This window comes from Clupea harengus, chromosome 17 (assembly GCF_900700415.2).
Source record: "Clupea harengus chromosome 17, Ch_v2.0.2, whole genome shotgun sequence".
NCBI lineage: Eukaryota > Metazoa > Chordata > Actinopteri > Clupeiformes > Clupeidae > Clupea > Clupea harengus.
Genome location: NC_045168.1, coordinates 14,294,858 through 14,314,621, shown reverse-complemented (window position 1 = coordinate 14,314,621; position 19,764 = coordinate 14,294,858). Strand labels below are relative to the sequence as shown.

The 19,764-nt window shown below is 42.0% G+C and overlaps 3 protein-coding genes across 5 annotated transcripts in view; 2 read left to right on the top strand and 1 right to left on the bottom strand.

Annotated features, from left to right (window-relative positions):
- Positions 1-4,162: 4,162 nt before the first annotated feature.
- LOC122133652 lies at positions 4,163-8,423 on the bottom strand. Its single transcript, XM_042710265.1, has 5 exons — positions 8,214-8,423; positions 6,109-6,217; positions 5,894-6,013; positions 5,582-5,660; positions 4,163-5,217 (listed from the first exon to the last, which is right to left on the bottom strand). Exons 1-5 carry the CDS (start codon positions 8,309-8,311, stop codon positions 5,126-5,128), a joined length of 498 nt encoding a protein of 165 aa, XP_042566199.1. The 5' UTR covers positions 8,312-8,423; the 3' UTR covers positions 4,163-5,125.
- A 618-nt stretch (positions 8,424-9,041) lies between these two features.
- LOC105910883 (STEAP family member 1B) lies at positions 9,042-19,013 on the top strand. 3 transcript variants are annotated; one of them, XM_031583948.2, is made up of 6 exons: positions 9,042-9,189; positions 9,794-9,922; positions 10,383-10,716; positions 12,796-12,962; positions 13,341-13,505; positions 13,607-19,013. In XM_031583948.2, exons 2-6 carry the CDS (start codon positions 9,821-9,823, stop codon positions 13,835-13,837), a joined length of 999 nt encoding a protein of 332 aa, XP_031439808.1. In that variant the 5' UTR covers positions 9,042-9,189; positions 9,794-9,820; the 3' UTR covers positions 13,838-19,013. The 3 variants fall into 3 exon arrangements, with proteins under 3 accessions (XP_031439808.1, XP_042566159.1, XP_042566158.1); XM_042710225.1 differs by having other exon boundaries at positions 10,386-10,716; positions 13,341-19,013; XM_042710224.1 differs by having other exon boundaries at positions 13,341-19,013.
- Positions 19,014-19,170: 157 nt separating this feature from the next.
- The window catches only part of LOC105910902 (carbonic anhydrase 1-like), an 8,373-nt gene continuing 7,779 nt past the window's right edge, over positions 19,171-19,764 (top strand). The window contains exons 1-2 of the mRNA XM_012839666.3: positions 19,171-19,318; positions 19,634-19,764. The exon at positions 19,634-19,764 is cut by the window's right edge and continues 67 nt beyond it. Coding sequence (XP_012695120.2) covers positions 19,285-19,318; positions 19,634-19,764 — 165 coding nt within the window. The 5' untranslated portion in view covers positions 19,171-19,284. The remainder of the gene's footprint in view (positions 19,319-19,633) is intronic.

The following is a 19,764-nucleotide window of genomic DNA, read 5'->3' as shown; positions in this document are numbered from 1 at the left end:
AGCAAGTGTTTGTGAGGTAAGTGGCCACGGCATTGTAATTGTTTTGGCCAGCATGATTGGGCGGGACAGTTATTGACTGTGGGGAACGGGGGAAAGACTTGGGCAGCTGACAGGAAGGAAGTTCTTCCGGACGCTCGCTGTCGCTGTTGTGGCGGACGGGTTGACACAGTCTCTCTCTGGGGCCGCAGACGAAGCAGGAGTAATGAGTTCCATCTCTCTCCGTCTCTCTCTTTTCATTCTATCTTTATCGCTCTCTCTATTTTTCGATCAATTTTGAACAAAGCACAGTTTTAACAAATCATGTTTGCCTTGTAGCATAACGCCAGTGGAATATTCTCTGCATTTGCAATGCTTTACATAACTTGTACTTAAAACAAATTATTCAACAAATGTTTTCTTGGGTTCCAGAAGACTTTCATATCAGGTTCATAGATTTTTTTATTGCATTTATTTGACTACAGTAAGTACTCTTCTTCTCACCTAGAGATGTACATTTAGTAAATGAATAAAATTAATTATAAAATTACAATTCACAGCGCCCAATCCAATATTTGCACTGTGCCCTGTAATGTCTGAATTCTCAGAACATGTGCAGGGATGCTGTGCAGGCATCTGGAAAACAATTTGTGCTGGAGTGTTTGATGATATTACAGCACACAGTGGCATGTATATCTCTTTCTCCAGTCTGTGTTGTCACACATGCATAAATAGGCAATAAGCATGCTTACACAGATAGAATCGCTCCCACAAATACACACACATATACAAACTATGTGTCTTCCTTCTCGCTCTCTCTCACTCACTCACACACACATACACACACATACACACATACAGACACACACACACACACTAGCGCACACCTCAATCCTTATTCACCCCTTCACCCACTTCAGAATAACAAGTGGATGCTCCCACCCATCCTCTACCCCCCCCCACCTCCAATCAGTCCTTACCCCCCAGCCCCGCCCCCACCTACAACCCCCACCCTTCGCCCGAAAAGTGTTTTTCCAAACATTGGCATGGGTCGCCCCTTGGCAGAGAAATTGCAATTATTTGTCATTTTAATTTGTCTGCCGCTGCGTAGAGAAGAGAAAAGAAAAGAATGGCCAGCCGCGCCCGGCAGGGCCGCCTCAAGTGATTCATGGGTCCGTCTCAAACACGGAATTAATATTTGAATGTAATCATTACTTCCTTGGCCATTAGCAGAGCGGCTAAATGAAATCATGTGAGTGTGGGTTTTCATTACCGGGCCATAGATTTATATAAAAAAAAAAGGAGGCGAAGGAGGGAGGGAGGAGCCTGTGGGTCATACTTCTGTGTAAGCGAACGATTGGACGATCTCAGTGGAAGCAGAGGGAAACTCTGCCGCGCCGCCTAATTGAGGGTGATACGATCTTCACAGCACGCCTCAAGGAAGGGAACAGGGAACAACGAGGACATTCTCTCATTACGTCGGCCACATTAAACGCTGCATAAATCAATGACAAAGGGCAAATGCTTGTAAATGTTTTCAAAAGACCCGGTGGTTCAGGTGGGCTTATGGCAATATGACAATGAGGTGTCTGCCTTCTGTGTGATTGCAGAGACAGATTTCTTACTAGCCAACTGCATAATGGCTTTGTCTAAAAAGTTTGAGTCCTTACTATCTGAATCTGCCTAAATGCAATGTGTTTCCATAGTATGTTCATGTCAGTCGGCTTGTTTACAATAAAAAGATGGTAGTGATTGCTCCTGTCATTTGTAGAGAGGAGAAAAGATAGAGGGAAGTGGAGCCTCCCAAAACCTCTACAAACTAGAAGATAAAGCCGACTCTCTCTCTCTCTCTCTCTGTCTCTCTCTCTCTCTCTCTCTCTCTCACTCTCTGTCTGTCTCTTTCTCTACGTCTCTCTCTCTCACTCTCTCTGTCTCTCTCTCTCTCTCTCTCTCTCTCTACGTCTCTCTCTCTCTATGTCTCTCTCTCTCACTTTCTCTCTCTCTCTCTCTCTCTCTCTCTCTCTCTCTCTCTCTCTCTCTCAATCACTGGAGAGCCCCAAGCTTCTCCTCTGTTCAGATTAAATCTGCACCAATGGTGTACAGGCATCTGAAAATCCATTTGTGGTGGAGTGACATTTGGATGATGATATTATAGAGCCCGACGCCATGTATATCTGCTTCTTTAATCTCAGTTGTCATACACACACAAACATGTCCGTGCTCACACAATTACATATGCGCGCACACACACACACACACACACACACACACACACACACACACACACACACACACACACACACACTCGCACAAACAAACATGTGGACACACACACACACACACACTCGCACAAACAAACATGTGGACACACACACACACACACACTCGCACAAACAAACATGTGGACACACACACACACACACACACACACAGGGTTGTAGGCAGGGTGATCCTCAACATTCTTGACTGGGTCGCAAGTAGGGACCCCACCAGTCTTGTCCCCCTCTTCCACTGAGCCCATGGGCTGTCACAGTAAATGAGAAGCCCACTGGCAGACTGATCAATAGCTTCTGACTGCAAGACTCGTCACTGTCTTCCACCCTTCGCACAGTGAAAACCTCATGTATTCATTTAGGGGACATCAACGTGAAGTGGTATTACTTTGTTTTCTTTCGCTTTTCTCGTCTAGTTTAATTCCGTAAACGCCTGACTGGCTCGGCTGGATAATCGCCTATACGTTAAAATTGAGTTAAACGCGTTTGCGACCAATCAGGATTAGTTCATCAGCATTTTGTCTGGCAATTCGAAAAAAGGAAAGATGCTCACAGCACGAAAAAAAAAAGACAATAATAATAATTTTATAAAAATTCTCCCGTCCCGGTTGCAAGGTTAGTGCACTCACATGCTTGCCATCTGAGAGGACAACCTGTGTGTCCTTGAGAGCTCGTAGCCACAGTGTAGCCTTCAGAGTGATTTATTGTGTGTTATTGTTGCACTTTTCAATATTGTTCAATACAGGGCTGCTGATTACCTCTCCCCACTTCCTCCGTGGGTCCGTGTCAGCTGGCCACGCGACGCCCTCGGGGCCGCTGGGCTCTTTAATTGGTTTTGAGAGGATTTTGCACCCTTTCATCAATGACAAATTTCATCACTCCGCGCGGTTCGGGGCTGGCCAGCTGGAAAAGCAGCCATCAAGATTTCAGCTCTCCCACCCTTTCCCATTCACCCACTGCCAGTCATGAGTCTCGCAGCTTCACGTGTGTGTGTGTGTGTGTGTGTGTGTGTGTGTGTGTGTGTGTGTGTGTGTGTGTGTGTGTGTGTGTGTGTAAGAGAGAGAGAGAGTGTGTATGCGTGTGTGTGTGTGAGAGAGTGTGTATGTGTGAGCAGTATTACATGTATGTGTGTGCAGTTTGTGTGTGTGTGAGTTTTCAAGTGTGCCCGCCTGTAAGAGGGTGTACTTGAAGACAGATACAGACACATTGTCTGGTTCAAAAGACAGAGACACCCATGGGATCTCAGTGTGATTTGTCAGTTAGAGACTCCTGCAGACAAAGGAGTTGATTCACTGATATGTATTGTGAACAAAATTCCAATTTTATTAAAAATAAAGTCCAATCTAAATCAAACCACGATAATAAGTGACAAAATGGTTTATGTAAAAAAGTATTTATTCTGTCATTCCAGTGGTTATATTAATGTCATTTCCTCATTCTCTCTCCCACTAAATGATATGACTGTCTATCATCTCTTGCCCACGAGGACTTCATTTAGACAGATAAAAGTTTCCAAATGAGAGAATGGCTGCCCCTTCAGCCCTAATATCTTAGGCCCACCACTGTAAAAATGACAAATCTCTGCAATATTCTCCGCCCTAATAGAAAGCCCACTGTGCTCTCTTTGGCATTTTAAACCTTTTTCTTTTACTTCCCAGCGAGAACCTGTTTCCCATTACGCTCCCCTTGACAAGTGAGGTGAGTTTTCATCTCGGTGACGTGCACTAGTCAGTCTGTTTGCCCTGCAGCATGATCACCCCTCTCTCTAACGCTCTCTCTCTCTTTCTCTCTCTTACACACACACACACACACACACACACACACACACACACACACACACACACACACACACACACACACACACACACACACACACACACACACACACACACACACACACACACACACACACACACACACACACACACACAAAGAGGCTAAGGTCATGACCTGTCTTGCTTCTGACACAGGCAAGTCTGGAAGGCTCTCAACATTTTTGAGACTTTCCCAGATGAAGCTCCAAATCTGATAGCGGCACTAACCCTGCTTAGAGCCCTGGACATATTTATAACAGGGGGAATTCCTTGGAGTCTGAAAAGCCCCATAAACGTAAATGTTTTAAATCTGAACTGAGCCGGCGCTGCGCAACATTCGCTCTACAACAGACTGAAATTGCTTTGACTTTAATAAGACAGCAAAGACGCTGTCACACACTGCCCCCTAGTGGCGACCAGTAGTTATGATTAGTTGTGAGGTGCAGGTAAACGTGGATTCCTATGGCCAGCGGTCTCCCCACGACAAGACACACTTTGAGGTGATGGATGGCGATGTCCAGCCGAGCATATTGCGCTCCTAATAAAATCTGGCCAGCAATTCACATAGCTGAGAGTGTTTTCTCCAAAGCATTGCAGCTTTTAAGAGTAAAAAAGCAGTTTATCTGTCAAAAAGAACGATGTCCCCAACAAGATGGCATCTCACTTTAAAAATAGTGAGAGCTGGATTTGTTTAATTCTTTTCCTCTATGTTTGGAGTAAAAGACTGATGACAAAACATTTAACTCTTTATCTGGTCTGAGTCAATAAAAGGAATCATAAGAGATACAAAAGTATATATGGAAATCAGTGCAGATATCCTTGCTTAGGGACCTGGTTTGTACACAGTTAGTACTAATTATATCTTTCCTCAACATAAAGCAGCAAAATTCTACCTAGAGGTAAAAGTAAAACTACAAACATATATAAATGAAACAATAAAAAAAACACTGGAGTACAGGTGTTATTGAATGCAAACCAGCAAGACTTGAGAGAAGAAAGCAATAATATTGGTCTGCGTACAGTCATGCCGTCTCATTGGCTGATCCCTGCCTCGGTTCCCCCTCAGTACAACGTGCAGTTAGCAGAGGAGCGCTGGGTACACATGAAGTAACTGGTGATCTCTTTGTATCCTCGGGCCTGCGTCAGTCCACTTCCTGTATGCAACAGAAACGGATGCGGTGTAGGTCAAGAGGTCAATCAAGAGGCAGTGTTCAACATTCACATGACATTGCTGTCTCCTCAAGGAAGGTGCTATATTCATATCATCATTTCAAGGAGGCTACAAAGTTTCACATGAAATAGTTTGACAGTCCAATTGATTCCATCACAAGACATGTTTTATCTTGTAAACACATTACCAACTCAAGTATTACATCAAGACTGTTACTATTTGTCATCTGCATCTGTATATGTATCTTCAAGAATCGCCATGACTCGGTTTCTTCTTCTATCAAAACTGTTATCAATCAAACTAGGAGGTCATTTTGAAGGTTGTTTTGAAAGACTGCAGACTCCTACCGTCCATTAGGTTGTAGAGGTTACAATAGTTCACCCCGTGGTCTTTGATGGCATACCAAGACTCTGCGACTGACATTCCCTATGAAGGCAAAAGGTTAATGAGTTTTTTTTTTCTTTTCAACCAAACATGTATTGATATGATTGCCACTACTTCATAACAGTTTTCACATCGACTTTTACAGTTTGTACAGCATATTGAAATTCTTTGTTCACTTTGTCACTGATTTAACTTCAGTGACAACTGGTTGCTGTTTGCTGTTTGCGGTATGGGTGGGTTGACAGTTTGTGACGGCCATTTAAAAGAGTTCTTACAGAAACACTACAGTGAGAGAAGAGACCAAAGGAAATCAAGTGGAAGGTGATGTCATCAACATGGCTTTTCATTGGTGTCGTGTGTTTGGCTGTGATGAAGTGGGATGAGGCTGACTGGAGCTGGAAAAACACAGAACAAGGACATTATATCTATACATGGAGGCAAGGAAGACTAGCGCTACCACACTTGCCTCACACACTTATTAGCATCCCACCTTATACAAGCACCTCTGTCCTCCCATGGTGCAGCCTGACATCGTCCTCCACTTCTTAATCTGAGAGACCAAAGCTTCATATACCCATCTACAAGGTATGCCAAAGTACCTGTGACAAAACACACACACACACACATGCAAACACAAAACAAACACAAACACATAGACCACACACACAAAAAATGAATGCACACACGTGCATACCAACACACTTACTCACAGAGATGGAGAGAGAGTGACAGACATTAAAAATGGAACAGGCACACATGCGTCGAAAGACCAAAATTACATTCTGATGCAAGTTGCCTGGTGGGCATGGTGTAAAAGCTTTATGAGTGAAATACTGCCATCTGGTGGAATTTTCCATTGAATTTTATTCGTCCTGGCATCATGACTAAACGCTAACAAGTGTCTTATTCAGACTGTGAATTCCACAGCTGAAAAACACATAAGATGCTCTTTCAGAGCTTTTTTGTCAAAGATATTTCAGTTCTTGGGAACCTGTAATGATAAAGGTTGTACATTATACACAATACTACAGTTTGCATATACACAGTGGTTGGATCATTTGGGTAAAGATGTCTTACAGCAGTAACCTCCTTTGAACTCTTTGTATTGACCCTCGAATGAATGCAAACAAACGCTCTGGTCAGTGGCAAAAGTAATTGAATTACCCTTGCACACTTCAAATAAATGGTTAAAGGCCTCCCAACCACATGGATTGACATTTCCCTTTCAGATCCAATATGCAGATCAATTAACTCATTTTCACTGGCCTGGGGCACACAAAGGTTTATTGTGTCTGTCAAACAACTGAGCGGTTCATAGGATCATGTGAACACTGGGATGTAAAGGGCCTAAAAGAAGCCTAACCAGCACACTGGCTGACAGAGATCATTTCGAAACACTGTTAATGACTTAATAATATATTAATCAAGTGCCTTGTATTAATAATGACCTTGTATGAATCATGTGCTTATTTAAGCAGGAACATGGCTTTTCTGTGTTTCTGTGTGTGTGTAACTTAGATTATTAGGTGCCACTTAGTCTGCATATTTGTAAGAGCATGTTTTGGACCAGAGGTGATAAGAAGGGTCGAACTGACATCTTTACAAGGCAGAAAGCATAGTAAGATATCCTCGGACGTTAGAGACCCACCACGTGGTTATCCCTGCTGACTTATTGTTTTGGTGCCAGAGAACGCTAAACTTCTATTTATATAAACCTTGTGTGATGTGTTTAATATTGCTTCTCTCTTGTCTGCTGCAGTCTGGGAGTAAGCCCAGGCTCCCTCTCTCTCTGAGAGAGGGCCCGTGCTTCTCTCCGACCTGCTGGGACGTGGGTGAGCCCAACGAGCTTGTTGTTGTTTAATAAATATACTTATTTGCAACTCCGGAGTCCTGATATAACTTGAGTGAATATTTACCTAACACTGGCCTTCACATGCGGTCCTGATAATACCCTTTTACAATCCAAACCAACTGTTTTGTGCTGGCAGGAAAGAACATGAACATTGGCTTTCTCATTAGGAATTGACTCGTTGGTGATGTTTGTCAGATGACCATGACAGACAACCGAGCACATAAATCATTCAGTCTGCACACACTGTATAAACTGAAGGCAAAGGCAATCTAAAAGCAGGTATAATATAGCCATAAAAGTTGCAGTGCAATGCCTATCACGTTTCTGAATTAACTTATTAATAGATATTTATGTACAATTACTATCATGCAGCCACATCAAAACGTTGTATAGCTCATGACATTTCTACTGCTATTACAGTTTATTTAGTACATAACTCTTTGCCACACTTCAAAACATACACAACCTACGTGGCACATAGCTAATCAGCAACATGCATGGCGAGTATTTCATCAGTGTATGTCACAACCTTAAAACTATTAGATGAATTTAATATTTTCAAAGGCACTGGCAATTTGTGGCCTAATTCCAATTTGTTCATGTTTAACAACAAAATATCTAAAAAAAAAATCTATTTAAAAACCAAGCTCTAATTCCTAGTCAGCCATTTTGTCATAAACATACCGTCGCCGCCCCTAGCCATGAATGGTTTTGCCAAAGAAAAGAGAGTGAGCAGACCTTACCATTGCACTCTGCATTCAGCATGAAAGGGTCCAGCATTGCAGAGTACCACCATTCCCAAAATGACTGTGCCAAGGATGAGCCAGCGGGTCAGATGCATGATGACTTGGGAAGGCTGGACAGATCTGTTTAATGGTAAACAAACTGCTATGGGCAGCAGCTTTATACATCTTTCAGTGGAGATACGGCATCACAGGACACAGGTCATGTGCAAGACTCTGAAAGGAGGAGCCAAAATTCAATTAGCTAGGAGTCCTCTGCCAAATAGGGCTTTGAAAAACACAGTCTAACATGCCCGAGGGACCTCTAGAGGGGAGTTTTTGGACAGACTTCTGGTTGTAGATGTGCAGAAGGTAGCCTACTGGATGATCTTTTCATTAGGGAACTGGCCGCTCCTGAATATTTATAAAGTTGGCCATAACACTTACAACATGAAATTACCATCATGAATCCAACCAAGCCATATGAACAGTGCTACCTTAAGTATTTATGCAATTTTTTAATGTGACTGTAAGTCTTTGCAAAGTTCTGACAAGTCTTCCAAAAACTGACTGAGCCCATTAAAATGTGTCGGGTTGATAATGTAGTCCACACATTCCACGCTACTTTCAATTCATGTTAATTTCACGTTTTAGCTACCGAGGTAATAATGACTCGTATATCATGGAGTTATGGGAAAAGTTAGACCTACTCAATGAAACACTGTGTAAATGGGAAATTCATCGAAACTACGAAGCGGCCCTCTGAGTGACGGGAGTGGCCATGGTAGGTTGATGACAACATTAGGGCGGAGAGAGAGAGCTACGACACCGCTACGACATTAGCCTGACTCTTGACACCAATTTTGGTTAGAGGTTGTTAACTCGAGAGCAACGTGTATGACCGGCGATCTGACTTCTCCCGGGCAGAATGCTGGACGTTGGATAGAAATACACTATTATGCTCGTCCAAATCCTGTAGTTCATGGGACAGCGAATGGTAAGGTGACATATACTTTCATCAGGTCAGGTTTACTCTTACAGTAGAAATTGTAGTAAAAGTTAAAGGTCCAAAACACAACTCTTACTCCAGAAGCCTACCACTCATGTCGTGATTTTTTAGAACCCTGTATGCGATGAAGTAGATTAACTCGTTACATCGTTGAAAACTTACTGGTGGGAATTAGAATACGTGTAAATGCATCGTTATGAATGGATACAGATTACATTTTGAAAATGTGAATGAACATCTCATGGTCTAATCATGAACTAGCACATTCGTATATTAATAGCAAGTAATAACGCAAAGTAACGCGAATCACATGCTTTTCATGATTTCATGAGAGCAATGTCAGAGTAGTAACACAAAGTTATGAGAACACAACACACCCTACCCCTTTACCCCCTCGCGTTCTTTTCGTGTAGGTTTACGATGCTCTAGCCATTGTGACTGGGATTAATCCTCAGTTAATCCTTTAGAAACATTCCTTGGCTATGCCTTTTGTACTTTGACATGTCATATGTTACTTTCGTGCCAACTCTGTACCCACCATGTTGTACTGTTCATTCTGCCTTCTAATGCTAACTACTGTATATTTTGTCAGCATTTGCTGCCCTGAGCATCAGAGAGAATGGAGAAAATACAAACAGATTCAACAGTGACGGAAAATGTTGAAGACTGCCTTGAACTTTCAGAGATTCGAAATGGTATAGAATCTACACAAACCACAGAGGTAAGAGCCTGATATATACTCTATGAATTCCACAGCTACTTCTTTCAAGTCAAAACAACAACAGCAACACAAAAAGTCCACGAGACAGATATTATAGTTTTGTGTAAATATGTGTCTTAGGTAAATACACGACTGTGTGTATAATTAACTCACTGAATAATGTCTGTGTCCTTAAGGGCGTTTGTGGAAAGTGAACAATGCCCTTTTTCTTGTTTTTCACAGAGGACCTAGGAGTAGCTGCCGTTGTTTTTGTAGCAAATATTGCAAGTCGAAATGCTGTGTATGAATTGCTACTGATTTGGAAACTTTTTATGGTGTTATGCAATGCCTGAATACCTTGCCTGTCTGACTACACATCACAGAATACCTCAGGCAGAGCCCTACCTTAGCCATTTTCATCTCTCTCTCTCTCTCTCTCTCTCTCTCTCTCTCTCCTTCGCTCTCTCTGGTGTTTGGACAGAAGGCCCAAATGCTGAGAGAAACCTGCCCGCCCCCTCTGCTGTCCTCGTACCCCGTGGAGGAGTTTGAGCTCCCCGCTGACCTACGACTCCAGGAGCTGCCTCTGTTCCCACAGTGGCACCTGCCACTCAAACTCACGGCCTTCCTGATGACGTCCACATTCCTCTACACACTGCTGAGGGACGTCCTGCAGCCGCTGGTCAGCCTGAGCCGGAATGACTCCTACAAGATTCCCATCCTGGTGATGAACAAGGTGCTGCCTTGGACCTCCATCACCCTGCTGGCCACAGTGTATCTCCCCGGGGTGTTGGCGGCCATCTTGCAACTGCATAGAGGTGAGTGTAGGTTTAGAGGTTGTGGAGGGGTACGTTTAGAGGTTCTGGGGGGGTACGTTTAGAGGTTCTGGAGGGGTAGGTTTAGAGGTTCCGGAGGGGCAATGCTGTGAGTGAACATAGGCTAAGGTGAGGGCAGCGTTGAACACTGCAGGCGGTTGTGTGTGGAGGAAGGAAGAAAGATGAGGTCAGTTGCTTCCCTCCACCTTCAGTACATCACACCTCTGCCCATAAATTACACTCCCTCTCCCCAACTATACACACACACACACACAAATACACATACACACACACACATATATGCACACACACACACACACACACACACACACACACACACACACACACACACACACATATATATATACACACACACACACACACACACACACATGTAGTGGCTCATCAGACATTATTGCTGAAAGGTAAACAGTACATAGTGAGTGGTTTGGCACATGTACCTAAAGTAACATTTCAGTGTAGTTTGAATGCCTTTCTGTTTTTCTGCTCTCATTTTGCGTCATACACATTTTAGAAAAAAAAGACTCCTCATTGTGTTCAGACACAAAAGATTTAAGTTCCAGAAATACCATAAGAGAGCTTCACGGCTTAAAGCAATCATTTCGTCAGCTCAGTGGTACAGTGAGAATGCCAAGTAATAGTAGGCACAAAAATATTTTTTTTTGCATTCACATTTATTTATTAGACTTATACTCAAAGCAAATTAAACCAAATGGAGAGTATACGTGATACTGGTAGTTCCAAACAGTATTCCTCATATACAGTAAGTCTAAACTTACTCAACTTAACCTATATTGAGGGGCCTATGTTGTGTCATCTGCACATTGAAGTAAAGCAAATAAGTCCGAATCCTCCAGTTCTGACCTTTATCCTGTCTCTACACACAGGCTCTTTTCTAGGTAGCAATTAAACTCCAGCAAGTGTAAATTTAGGCTTCGCATTCTCTTCATGCCGCTTTGGTCGCACCAACAGGCGTATTGTCAGCACAGTCACAGGGAGGGGAGGGGAGGCCCGCGCACGTCTGCCAAGACGCAAATGTGGAAGAAAAAAAAGTTCAGTCTCAGCAGACTGGATAGTGTTCACGCTCTAAACTGAGAATGTGGTGCAATATTTACCACAGATTGCTCACCCCACTCCCACACCTTAACCCTAGTACAAGCATAAGCTGTGCTGCTGGAAAAGTCTGACGGCTACTTGGAAATGACACGACTGAGGTCATGTGGCTATAGTATTTTGAATTAATTTTTAATACATTTTTAATTCATTTTATATTTTTATTTTTATGTTTTGATCCATTGTGAATATTTTCAGTTGGCAATAACCAGTTAACTACAGTGGACTTTAGTGTGAGACATCCATAGCTGGTTAGAGATCTGTGAGTTTGTTACTTTGGGGAAGAGGTGTGACAGGCCACCTCACCAGTCAGTGTAAAAAGGAAGTGGTTGCTCACTGGCCAGAATTGCTGTGTGTCAGAACGTTTTATTTTTTTATTCTAAAACGTCATAATGCACCCTTATTGTTTTTCGGTTTTATGTATTTAACAAGCTTAGTGCACATCAATAAATGTCCAAATGAAGTAAAAAAAATGTTCAAATAGAAAACGGTGAATCTAAAGAACAAACGGATGAGCTCTCATCGACTCGTTTCTAGTGTGTAAGATGTCATCAGTGGTGAAACGGTGACTCATCATCGTCTCACCCTCGTTGCGCAGGCACTAAGTACAGTCGTTTCCCTCACCCTCGTTGCGCTGGCACTAAGTACAGTCATTTCCCTCACCCTCGTTGCGCAGGCCCTAAGTACAGTAATTTCCCTCACCCTCGTTGCGCAGGCACTAAGTACAGCCGTTTCCCTCACCCTCGCTGCGCAGGCACTAAGTACAGCCGTTTCCCTCACCCTCGCTGCGCAGGCACTAAGTACAGTCGTTTCCCTCACCCTCGTTGCGCAGGCACTAAGTACAGTCGTTTCCCTCACCCTCGTTGCGCAGGCACTAAGTACAGTCATCGTCTCACCCTCGTTGCTCAGGCACAAAGTACAGTCATTTCCCTCACCCTCGTTGCGCAGGCACTAAGTACAGTCGTTTCCCCGGCTGGCTGGAGGAGTGGATGTCCGTGAGGAAGCAGCTGGGTCTCCTGTCGTTCCTGCTGGCCGCTCTTCATGCCATCTACAGCCTCAGTTACCCCATGAGGCGTTCCTACAGGTACAAACTGCTCAACTGGGCCTACCAGCAGGTGAGCACATAAACCTCTAGAGTAATATGGTGAGCTTAGTCCCTTGTAAGCTGAAGAATAGGAATATTATATTCGGCCTGACCCCACAATGCAAAATGTTAGGCATCTTGCCAGATATTTTCTTACTTATTTGAAAGACAGGCATATTGTACATACACCCAGTTACTGTTTTTTGGTATCCATCAATGTGAACGTGTAAGCCTAGGATACATACAGTATGTGTTTATTTGGGTGCTCTCAACTGTATGCACTGAGCTACTGGGTAATGTCTTAGAAATAACTAAATGACATACATGCATATGTCCAAATAGGCTTCATATAAACTGCCCGAAACCATGACATCAATGAAGTCACTGATGGCATTGATTGTTCGCACAGGTACAGCAGAATAAGGATGATGCATGGGTGGAGGATGACGTTTGGAGGATGGAGATCTATATCTCTCTTGGAATTATGGGATTTGGAGTCCTGGCAGTAATTGCTGTGTCCTCCTTACCATCTGTCAGTGAGTCTTTCAACTGGAGAGAGTTCCAGTTCATCCAGGTAACAAAGGGAAAACTAAGTAGAAGACATGTTTGTTCTTTTTCCTTTATGACGCCTCAGAATGTCAGCCATCTTTCCACACCTTTCTGTTTGCCATGCAGAGAACTCTGGGATATCTGGCTCTGCTGCTGTGCACGACTCACGCGCTGGTCTTTGGTTGGCGTAAGTGGGTGGAGCCAAAGCATTACATATGGTACACCCCACCATCCTTTATCTTGGCCTCCCTCCTTCCTGCTGTTGTGTTATTGGTCAAGACGGTCCTGTCACTGCCATGTCTAGACCAAAGGCTGGAGCGGATTCGCCGGGGCTCGGAAAGACCACACTCGCAGTGAAAGAGTGGGAGGGGAACGGACATACTATGTCTGCCAGTAGGATAGACATCATGGTCAGTTGAGATCGTGAAAAACGTGGAGCTAAAAGGAATAACTCTGTATAAAGTGCATTAGCTGTATGTTCCCTATGGGACCTTGTTGCATGGTGATGTACTGTGTATTATAAGAAAAACACTCTACAGAACTGATCCGTTACAGTGAAAACATGAGTAAGAGGGCTATCAAATCAAACTTTATTTATACGGGGCATTTCATACCAGGAGGTAGCACAATGCGCCTCACAGAAGGCTATGGTAACAATATAGTGGGGAACATAGATACATAGATAGAACAGTAATCAGAGTCAACCACACCATTCCCTAATGTTGATTTTGTGGACAATATTTACATTGACAATATTTACCCAAATGACCTCATCCAGTACATAATTTGGCATGCTGCTGAGAGGTGAGATTGTATGCCCTGTAAATGCCCAATGGTGGAAATATGACCAACGACATGGTTGTTTGATGTGGTGCCGCGCTGATACTGGATCTCCCCTCGTGCTGGGCTGGCACATCCATTCAGGATTTACTTCAATTCACTGATTGCTTGCCTTTTAACAAGTTAAATCAGTCTTCATCAATCACATGCAAAACAAATCAAGGTTTGAATGACAAGTAATTTAGCAAACATTCCACTGAAGCTTATTCACTGAAACTTATGAAGCATGTGGTTGACCCATAATGATAACAGATTTAACCAATTTGCATGTCATGACTTACACAATGAATAGATTCCTATATTGTTTTAGGGGATAAGACTAAACAGCAGATGTTTGTACATACCCCTACATGAATATGCACAATCATTTGGATAATGTTCTTCAAAAGAATGAGAAGTTGCTGTTATGATTGTGTACAAGTTACTAGATGATGTGGAGGTATCTGCCAAAGATACCAAAGTGACTGAGAAAAAAATTAATAATTTTAAAGTTTACATTCTGGTAGAAAGAAATATTATTTATTTATTAACAGTTTTTGCACCCCAGATACATGAAATGTTTCATTGAATAACTTAAAAATATGAAGTTTTAAGTATCAGTGAGCTGTCTCACTACATAGCATAATCAGATTGTTCCACATCTGTGCTTTTAATAAATGTTATATTTAGATCAAAGCTTTTTATAACATCTCTGTCCATGCAACACATCTCATTGTACTGGACACGATCAAGACTATGGTGTCTCTCCCCCGAACATGTACCATTCTGCCCAGCAGATGGCAGTCTACAAATGTTGAAAGCCACAGCCTCTGTAAATGTGTGTGTGGTCGATATTAAATTCTTCAATGTAAAAAAAGTCACAAATGTGTTCAAAGTCAGCATACATCTACAAATTTGCTAGATTAGTTATCTGTTCAGCTAAATCCAAACCTAATAAATAGTTAGACCCCCTAATTTTAGCCATAAAGAATTCCTTTCTCATTTACGGCGGAGCACAGTCTCTTAAGTAAACAATTCAAGCATTGATGTCGCTTAAGAGAAATAATTCATGCTTTACTTAATGTGCCACCATTCATCTGGTAAACTGTCATCACCTATTTGTGCTTGGTTTGTTCGTGAGATGGTTATATTTATTTGCATCACTTGCAGAAATCAGAACCATCAGAAAGTAATTTATAAAGTTTTTTCGGTTTTTTTTATATTTTCCAGGGTGGTTGAGACAGGCATGAGGGAGATACAGTACTGTAAACAATGTTTAGTCATATTTTCACCTTTGGGCCTTACAACAGACAAAAGCTCACCTGACAATCGTCTATAAGGATCTCAATTATGAGAGGGTGTTAGGGTGTAAGAATGAGAAGGTGTAGGGTGTAAGAATGAGAGGGTGTGTAGGGGGTAGGCTGTAAGGATGAGAGGGTGTTAGGGTGTAAGAATGAGAGGGTGTAGGGTGTGAGAATGAGAGGGTGTAGTAGGGTGTAAGAATGATAGGGTGTGTAGGGGGTATGCTGTAAGGATGAGAGGGTGTTAGGGTGTAAGAATCAACATGATAAATGTGCTGGTGGCCTCAAAAGAATGCTTATTACTGCGTCATTAATTTTATTCCGTATTTTATGGAATGGCAAAGTTCTGTTCTGAATGAAGGTGAAATGTGTATGATAACTATGGTTAAATATCAATACTTCATAAAGAATTACTGTATTGTGACATGCAAGATTTTCCCATTGTTTTTCAACAGGTTGTAATTGTTGCTACTGTCCAGTCTTTCAAGTTATTTTCTGCATCTTGCTACTACATTCTTCTGCACAATTTCATTCCTTGTTGGGTTGGAGTTATTGTCATTGACATGAACAGCATTCATGCAAAATAATATTCAGTTCGTTGGAGGCATGCAATAATCTGCTATGGTGATCAATTAGAGTGAAGGAAATAAATAGTACAGTAGAACACAAATCTGGAATTAAGAAATACACTTATAGACTACAATTTTATATTGACAACATGGCTAAGCATATTTACTGTCTTGGTTCCAGACAATGACAAAGGGACTTCATATTCATTTTCAGCGAGTTGCCTGCTTTAGCTGGTAATCCATGGTGTAATGTTGTTTGTACTAATTGTTTTGAGAAACGCACTCACTTTTTTGAACATGTTAAGAATTAATGTACCAAAGCCACTGAGAAAAACTTTAAGCAAGAACAACTTTGACTCTGCTCTCGCCATGTTTTGAATTAGCAGTGTTTTAAGCGGGGAATCTCATGAATCCATAATGAATATAAATATGTCCAGCTGATCTGGTCTATGACACCATAATCAGTATGTTTGTCTGAAACATAGTTCTCTGTTAAGCCGGAAAGACACTGTACTATTTTAGTCACAATTCAGTTGGCCCAGACAAATGTAAGAATCGGCCTGAATTTCCATCAAATTAGTTTTCGTATATCGTGCCGTTTGAGCGCAATCAACGTTCCAGCTCCCGAACGACCGGGTTAGATTTCTGCCATGTCTGAATTTCTTGTTATCTGTCTTGTAGTGTGAATAGGTACTCTTGTAGTGTGGATAGAGTTTTTTTGTCCGTTCCGATTGAATCGTGTAGTGTGAGTTAAAACATCGTACATCTGTCCGGATTTAATGTAACTCCAAAGTACTGGAATTTTCAGGTAGTGTTCCAGCATATGTCTGTATCAGTGTATCTGTACTGAGCCATGACTTGCATATACCTTAATTTTACATTCAATGTAATAGTGAACCCTGGAAGAGTTTCCTTGTTTCCACATTTTCATTTAACTATCTCTTTAACTAACAATGATTGAACATTGTATCTTGTACTGACTACTATGTTGTAAGTTGAATGTTATCAACGTCAGTAAGTTCAACAACAGGTTTCTAAATGGTTGTATACTGTAAGAATGTAGTAGATTGATGTAGAAACCGTAGACACTGGTCAGCACCCTCATTGACAACTGGCTCAGAAACAATTGGGAAAATGTCTTGTATGCCACAGACATTTGTGAACCAAATAATTGTACTGTACCCATTCACAAAACTGATGATCATAGACTTTTCACCTCTATTAAAAAAAAGAACCTCTGCTTTGCAATGAAGATAAAATGAGATGGAACTGACAGTAATTGACATATTTTGAGGCCATGAAACCATTCCCAGATGGTGTTTGTGGCAAAAGTTTTCATTTAGCCAAATTACTAAACCTTTCACACTCTTAAGGACGGAGATCACCGTAGATGAACCTTTCACACTCTAAGGACGGAGATCACTGTAGATGATTCTCAAGGAGGGTAACATTTCAGCCCAGTGGTGAAAATATGACTCAACTGAACTGAACCTAGTTTTATGAGAATAGTGACACATTTAGTTTACTGTAAATTTCCCTCATGCTGACCTGGCACATCCACTCTAGCTCACTGACCCATGACCTTTTAGACACATTTCCTGTATTTGGACATATTGAATCTAGCCTTACCATCAAAAGTAAAAGTACAAATACAGTGTCAAAGAAAGTGATGAAATATATGCTTGACAAACAATGATAAATGGTTTAATGACTTACACAGTGAGTAGATGCTTAGATGTTTTGGGAGATATGACCATTCAATAGAGAAGCTGCATATGCATAATACATTTTGATCAGCATGACATGCAATTAATAATGTAGGTAACTGCAAACAATAAGACCAACTAATTTGCATGGATAGACCATAGCATTTGCAATTTGTTCAAAATAATGGGAAATTGCTGTTATCATGTGCACAAGTGACTAGCTGATGTGGAGGTTGAACAGGGAGGTTTAAGAATTTCAATTCTGATCTGAGAATTGTACCAAAGCGACTGAATAAAACTGCAATACGCCCTTGTCAGCAAATTAATAGCCGTTGAGACTAACTCCGAGTTCCAGACGGTCCAATTTGAACTGTCCACCAGGTGGCAATCGAGCATCACAGTGCAGGTACGTGCAGTAAAAACAAAAAAAAACCGCATTTGACTAAGGACAAATGTATTTGTCAGATGGCTCTATGACATTGAGGAAAAAACACAGGTAACAGGGAAACTGTAAATAAGTATCAAAGTTCCTCAAGTTTGACATCTGTTGAGCGCGGAGTACGTGGCGAGGACGCGTTGGTAATGACACAATCCACCGAGACACGATGAATAAGAGGTGGAAAATGACTAATATATGTCAAAGCATTTTGTTTAGCCCTTTATAGTCAAATCATATTATACAAAAGTATTGTACAGGCAGCATGTCGGATTTTCTGCGTGGAGCGTAACGCATTTTCCTCTGGTTTATGAGAGTGCGAGAGGCTGCGGATGTAAGGGGATTCTGCACAGCAGTTCAGCACCTGTGTCCACAGTACCCTCGACTCGTGTTGCACGTCTCAGCTGGAGTGAAAAGCAGTGAGTGGTGGCATGTCAGTGATATTGCAGATGAAAAGACAGTCTGCCCAGTGACCAGAGATGGAAGTCAGTCAGTTAAATAAACCCTCTGGGGTCCTGGGTCTATCAAGGCACTTTTGAGCGCTTCTGTATTGCCATGGCATTTTTAAATTTTTATATTTTCCAACTATTTGATCCAAATGATTACATTACTGACGTGATAATTTCTAAACTAAAGAAGAATGATACACATAGATACCCACGCTCTCTCTCTCTCTCTTTCGCTGTGTGTGTGTGTGTGTGTGTGTGTGTGTGTGTGTGTGTTTGTTTGTTTGCGTGAGAGAGAAAGAGAGAGAGAGAGCATCGATCTCTTGAAACTCCTCCTGCCTCTCACATTCATTTGCGCTGTGGCGATCATGTGGCCAAACCCCCTCAGCGTGAGAGACATACCATCCAGCTGGACCCTATATAAACCAGCCTCACTGATCTATTTACGGAGACTGTCAGTACGTTCTCAAGGCTGAAGCAATTCAGGAGATTACAGCTTAAAACACTAACTCTCTCAATTGGTAACAATGTCTCACGGATGGGGATACGCAGCAACCAACGGTGAGATGCGGTGTGGCTACACTGGCAGTTAACGGTATCTCACAGAGTAGCCTACAGCTTATGTTAGAATGAATGGAAAACCTATGGTCATAACTAAATAAATCATTTTGGTATGGTTTTCCAGTTGTCTGCAGTCCTACGTGTTATTTTGACATCGTAAGAAGACCTGTGACATTGCATCGCCATATTCTATTTAAAATGTCCTCTATTTAGTCTATACATCTTTTTAAATAGAAAGCTATATAGACAATCAATTGGCAACACAGAATAGATGTCACTGTCTCTTGCTCCAATTAATCCCTTTTCCTATTGCAGGACCCGACAAATGGGGTGAAAACTTCCCGATTGCAAATGGACCACGTCAGTCTCCCATTGATATTGTACCTGGGGAGACTGCGTTCGACGCAGCACTGAAGGCGCTCACACTGAAGTACGATCCCTCCACC

What these genes read in the sequence shown, in the direction of transcription:
- LOC105910883 (XM_042710224.1), top strand. Translation starts at nt 9,821, where the DNA reads ATGGAGAAAATACAAACAGATTCAACAGTGACGGAAAATGTTGAAGAC. An exon ending in AATCTACACAAACCACAGAG is followed by an intron (nt 9,923 to 10,382) that starts GTAAGAGCCTGA and finishes GTGTTTGGACAG; the next exon opens with AAGGCCCAAATGCTGAGAGA. An exon ending in CATCTTGCAACTGCATAGAG is followed by an intron (nt 10,717 to 12,795) that starts GTGAGTGTAGGT and finishes CTCGTTGCGCAG; the next exon opens with GCACTAAGTACAGTCGTTTC.
- LOC122133652 (XM_042710265.1), bottom strand. Translation starts at nt 8,311, where the DNA reads ATGCATCTGACCCGCTGGCTCATCCTTGGCACAGTCATTTTGGGAATG. An exon ending in GCTGAATGCAGAGTGCAATG is followed by an intron (nt 6,218 to 8,213) that starts GTAAGGTCTGCT and finishes GTTTTGTCACAG; the next exon opens with GTACTTTGGCATACCTTGTA. An exon ending in CCTCTACAACCTAATGGACG is followed by an intron (nt 5,218 to 5,581) that starts GTAGGAGTCTGC and finishes TGTTGCATACAG; the next exon opens with GAAGTGGACTGACGCAGGCC.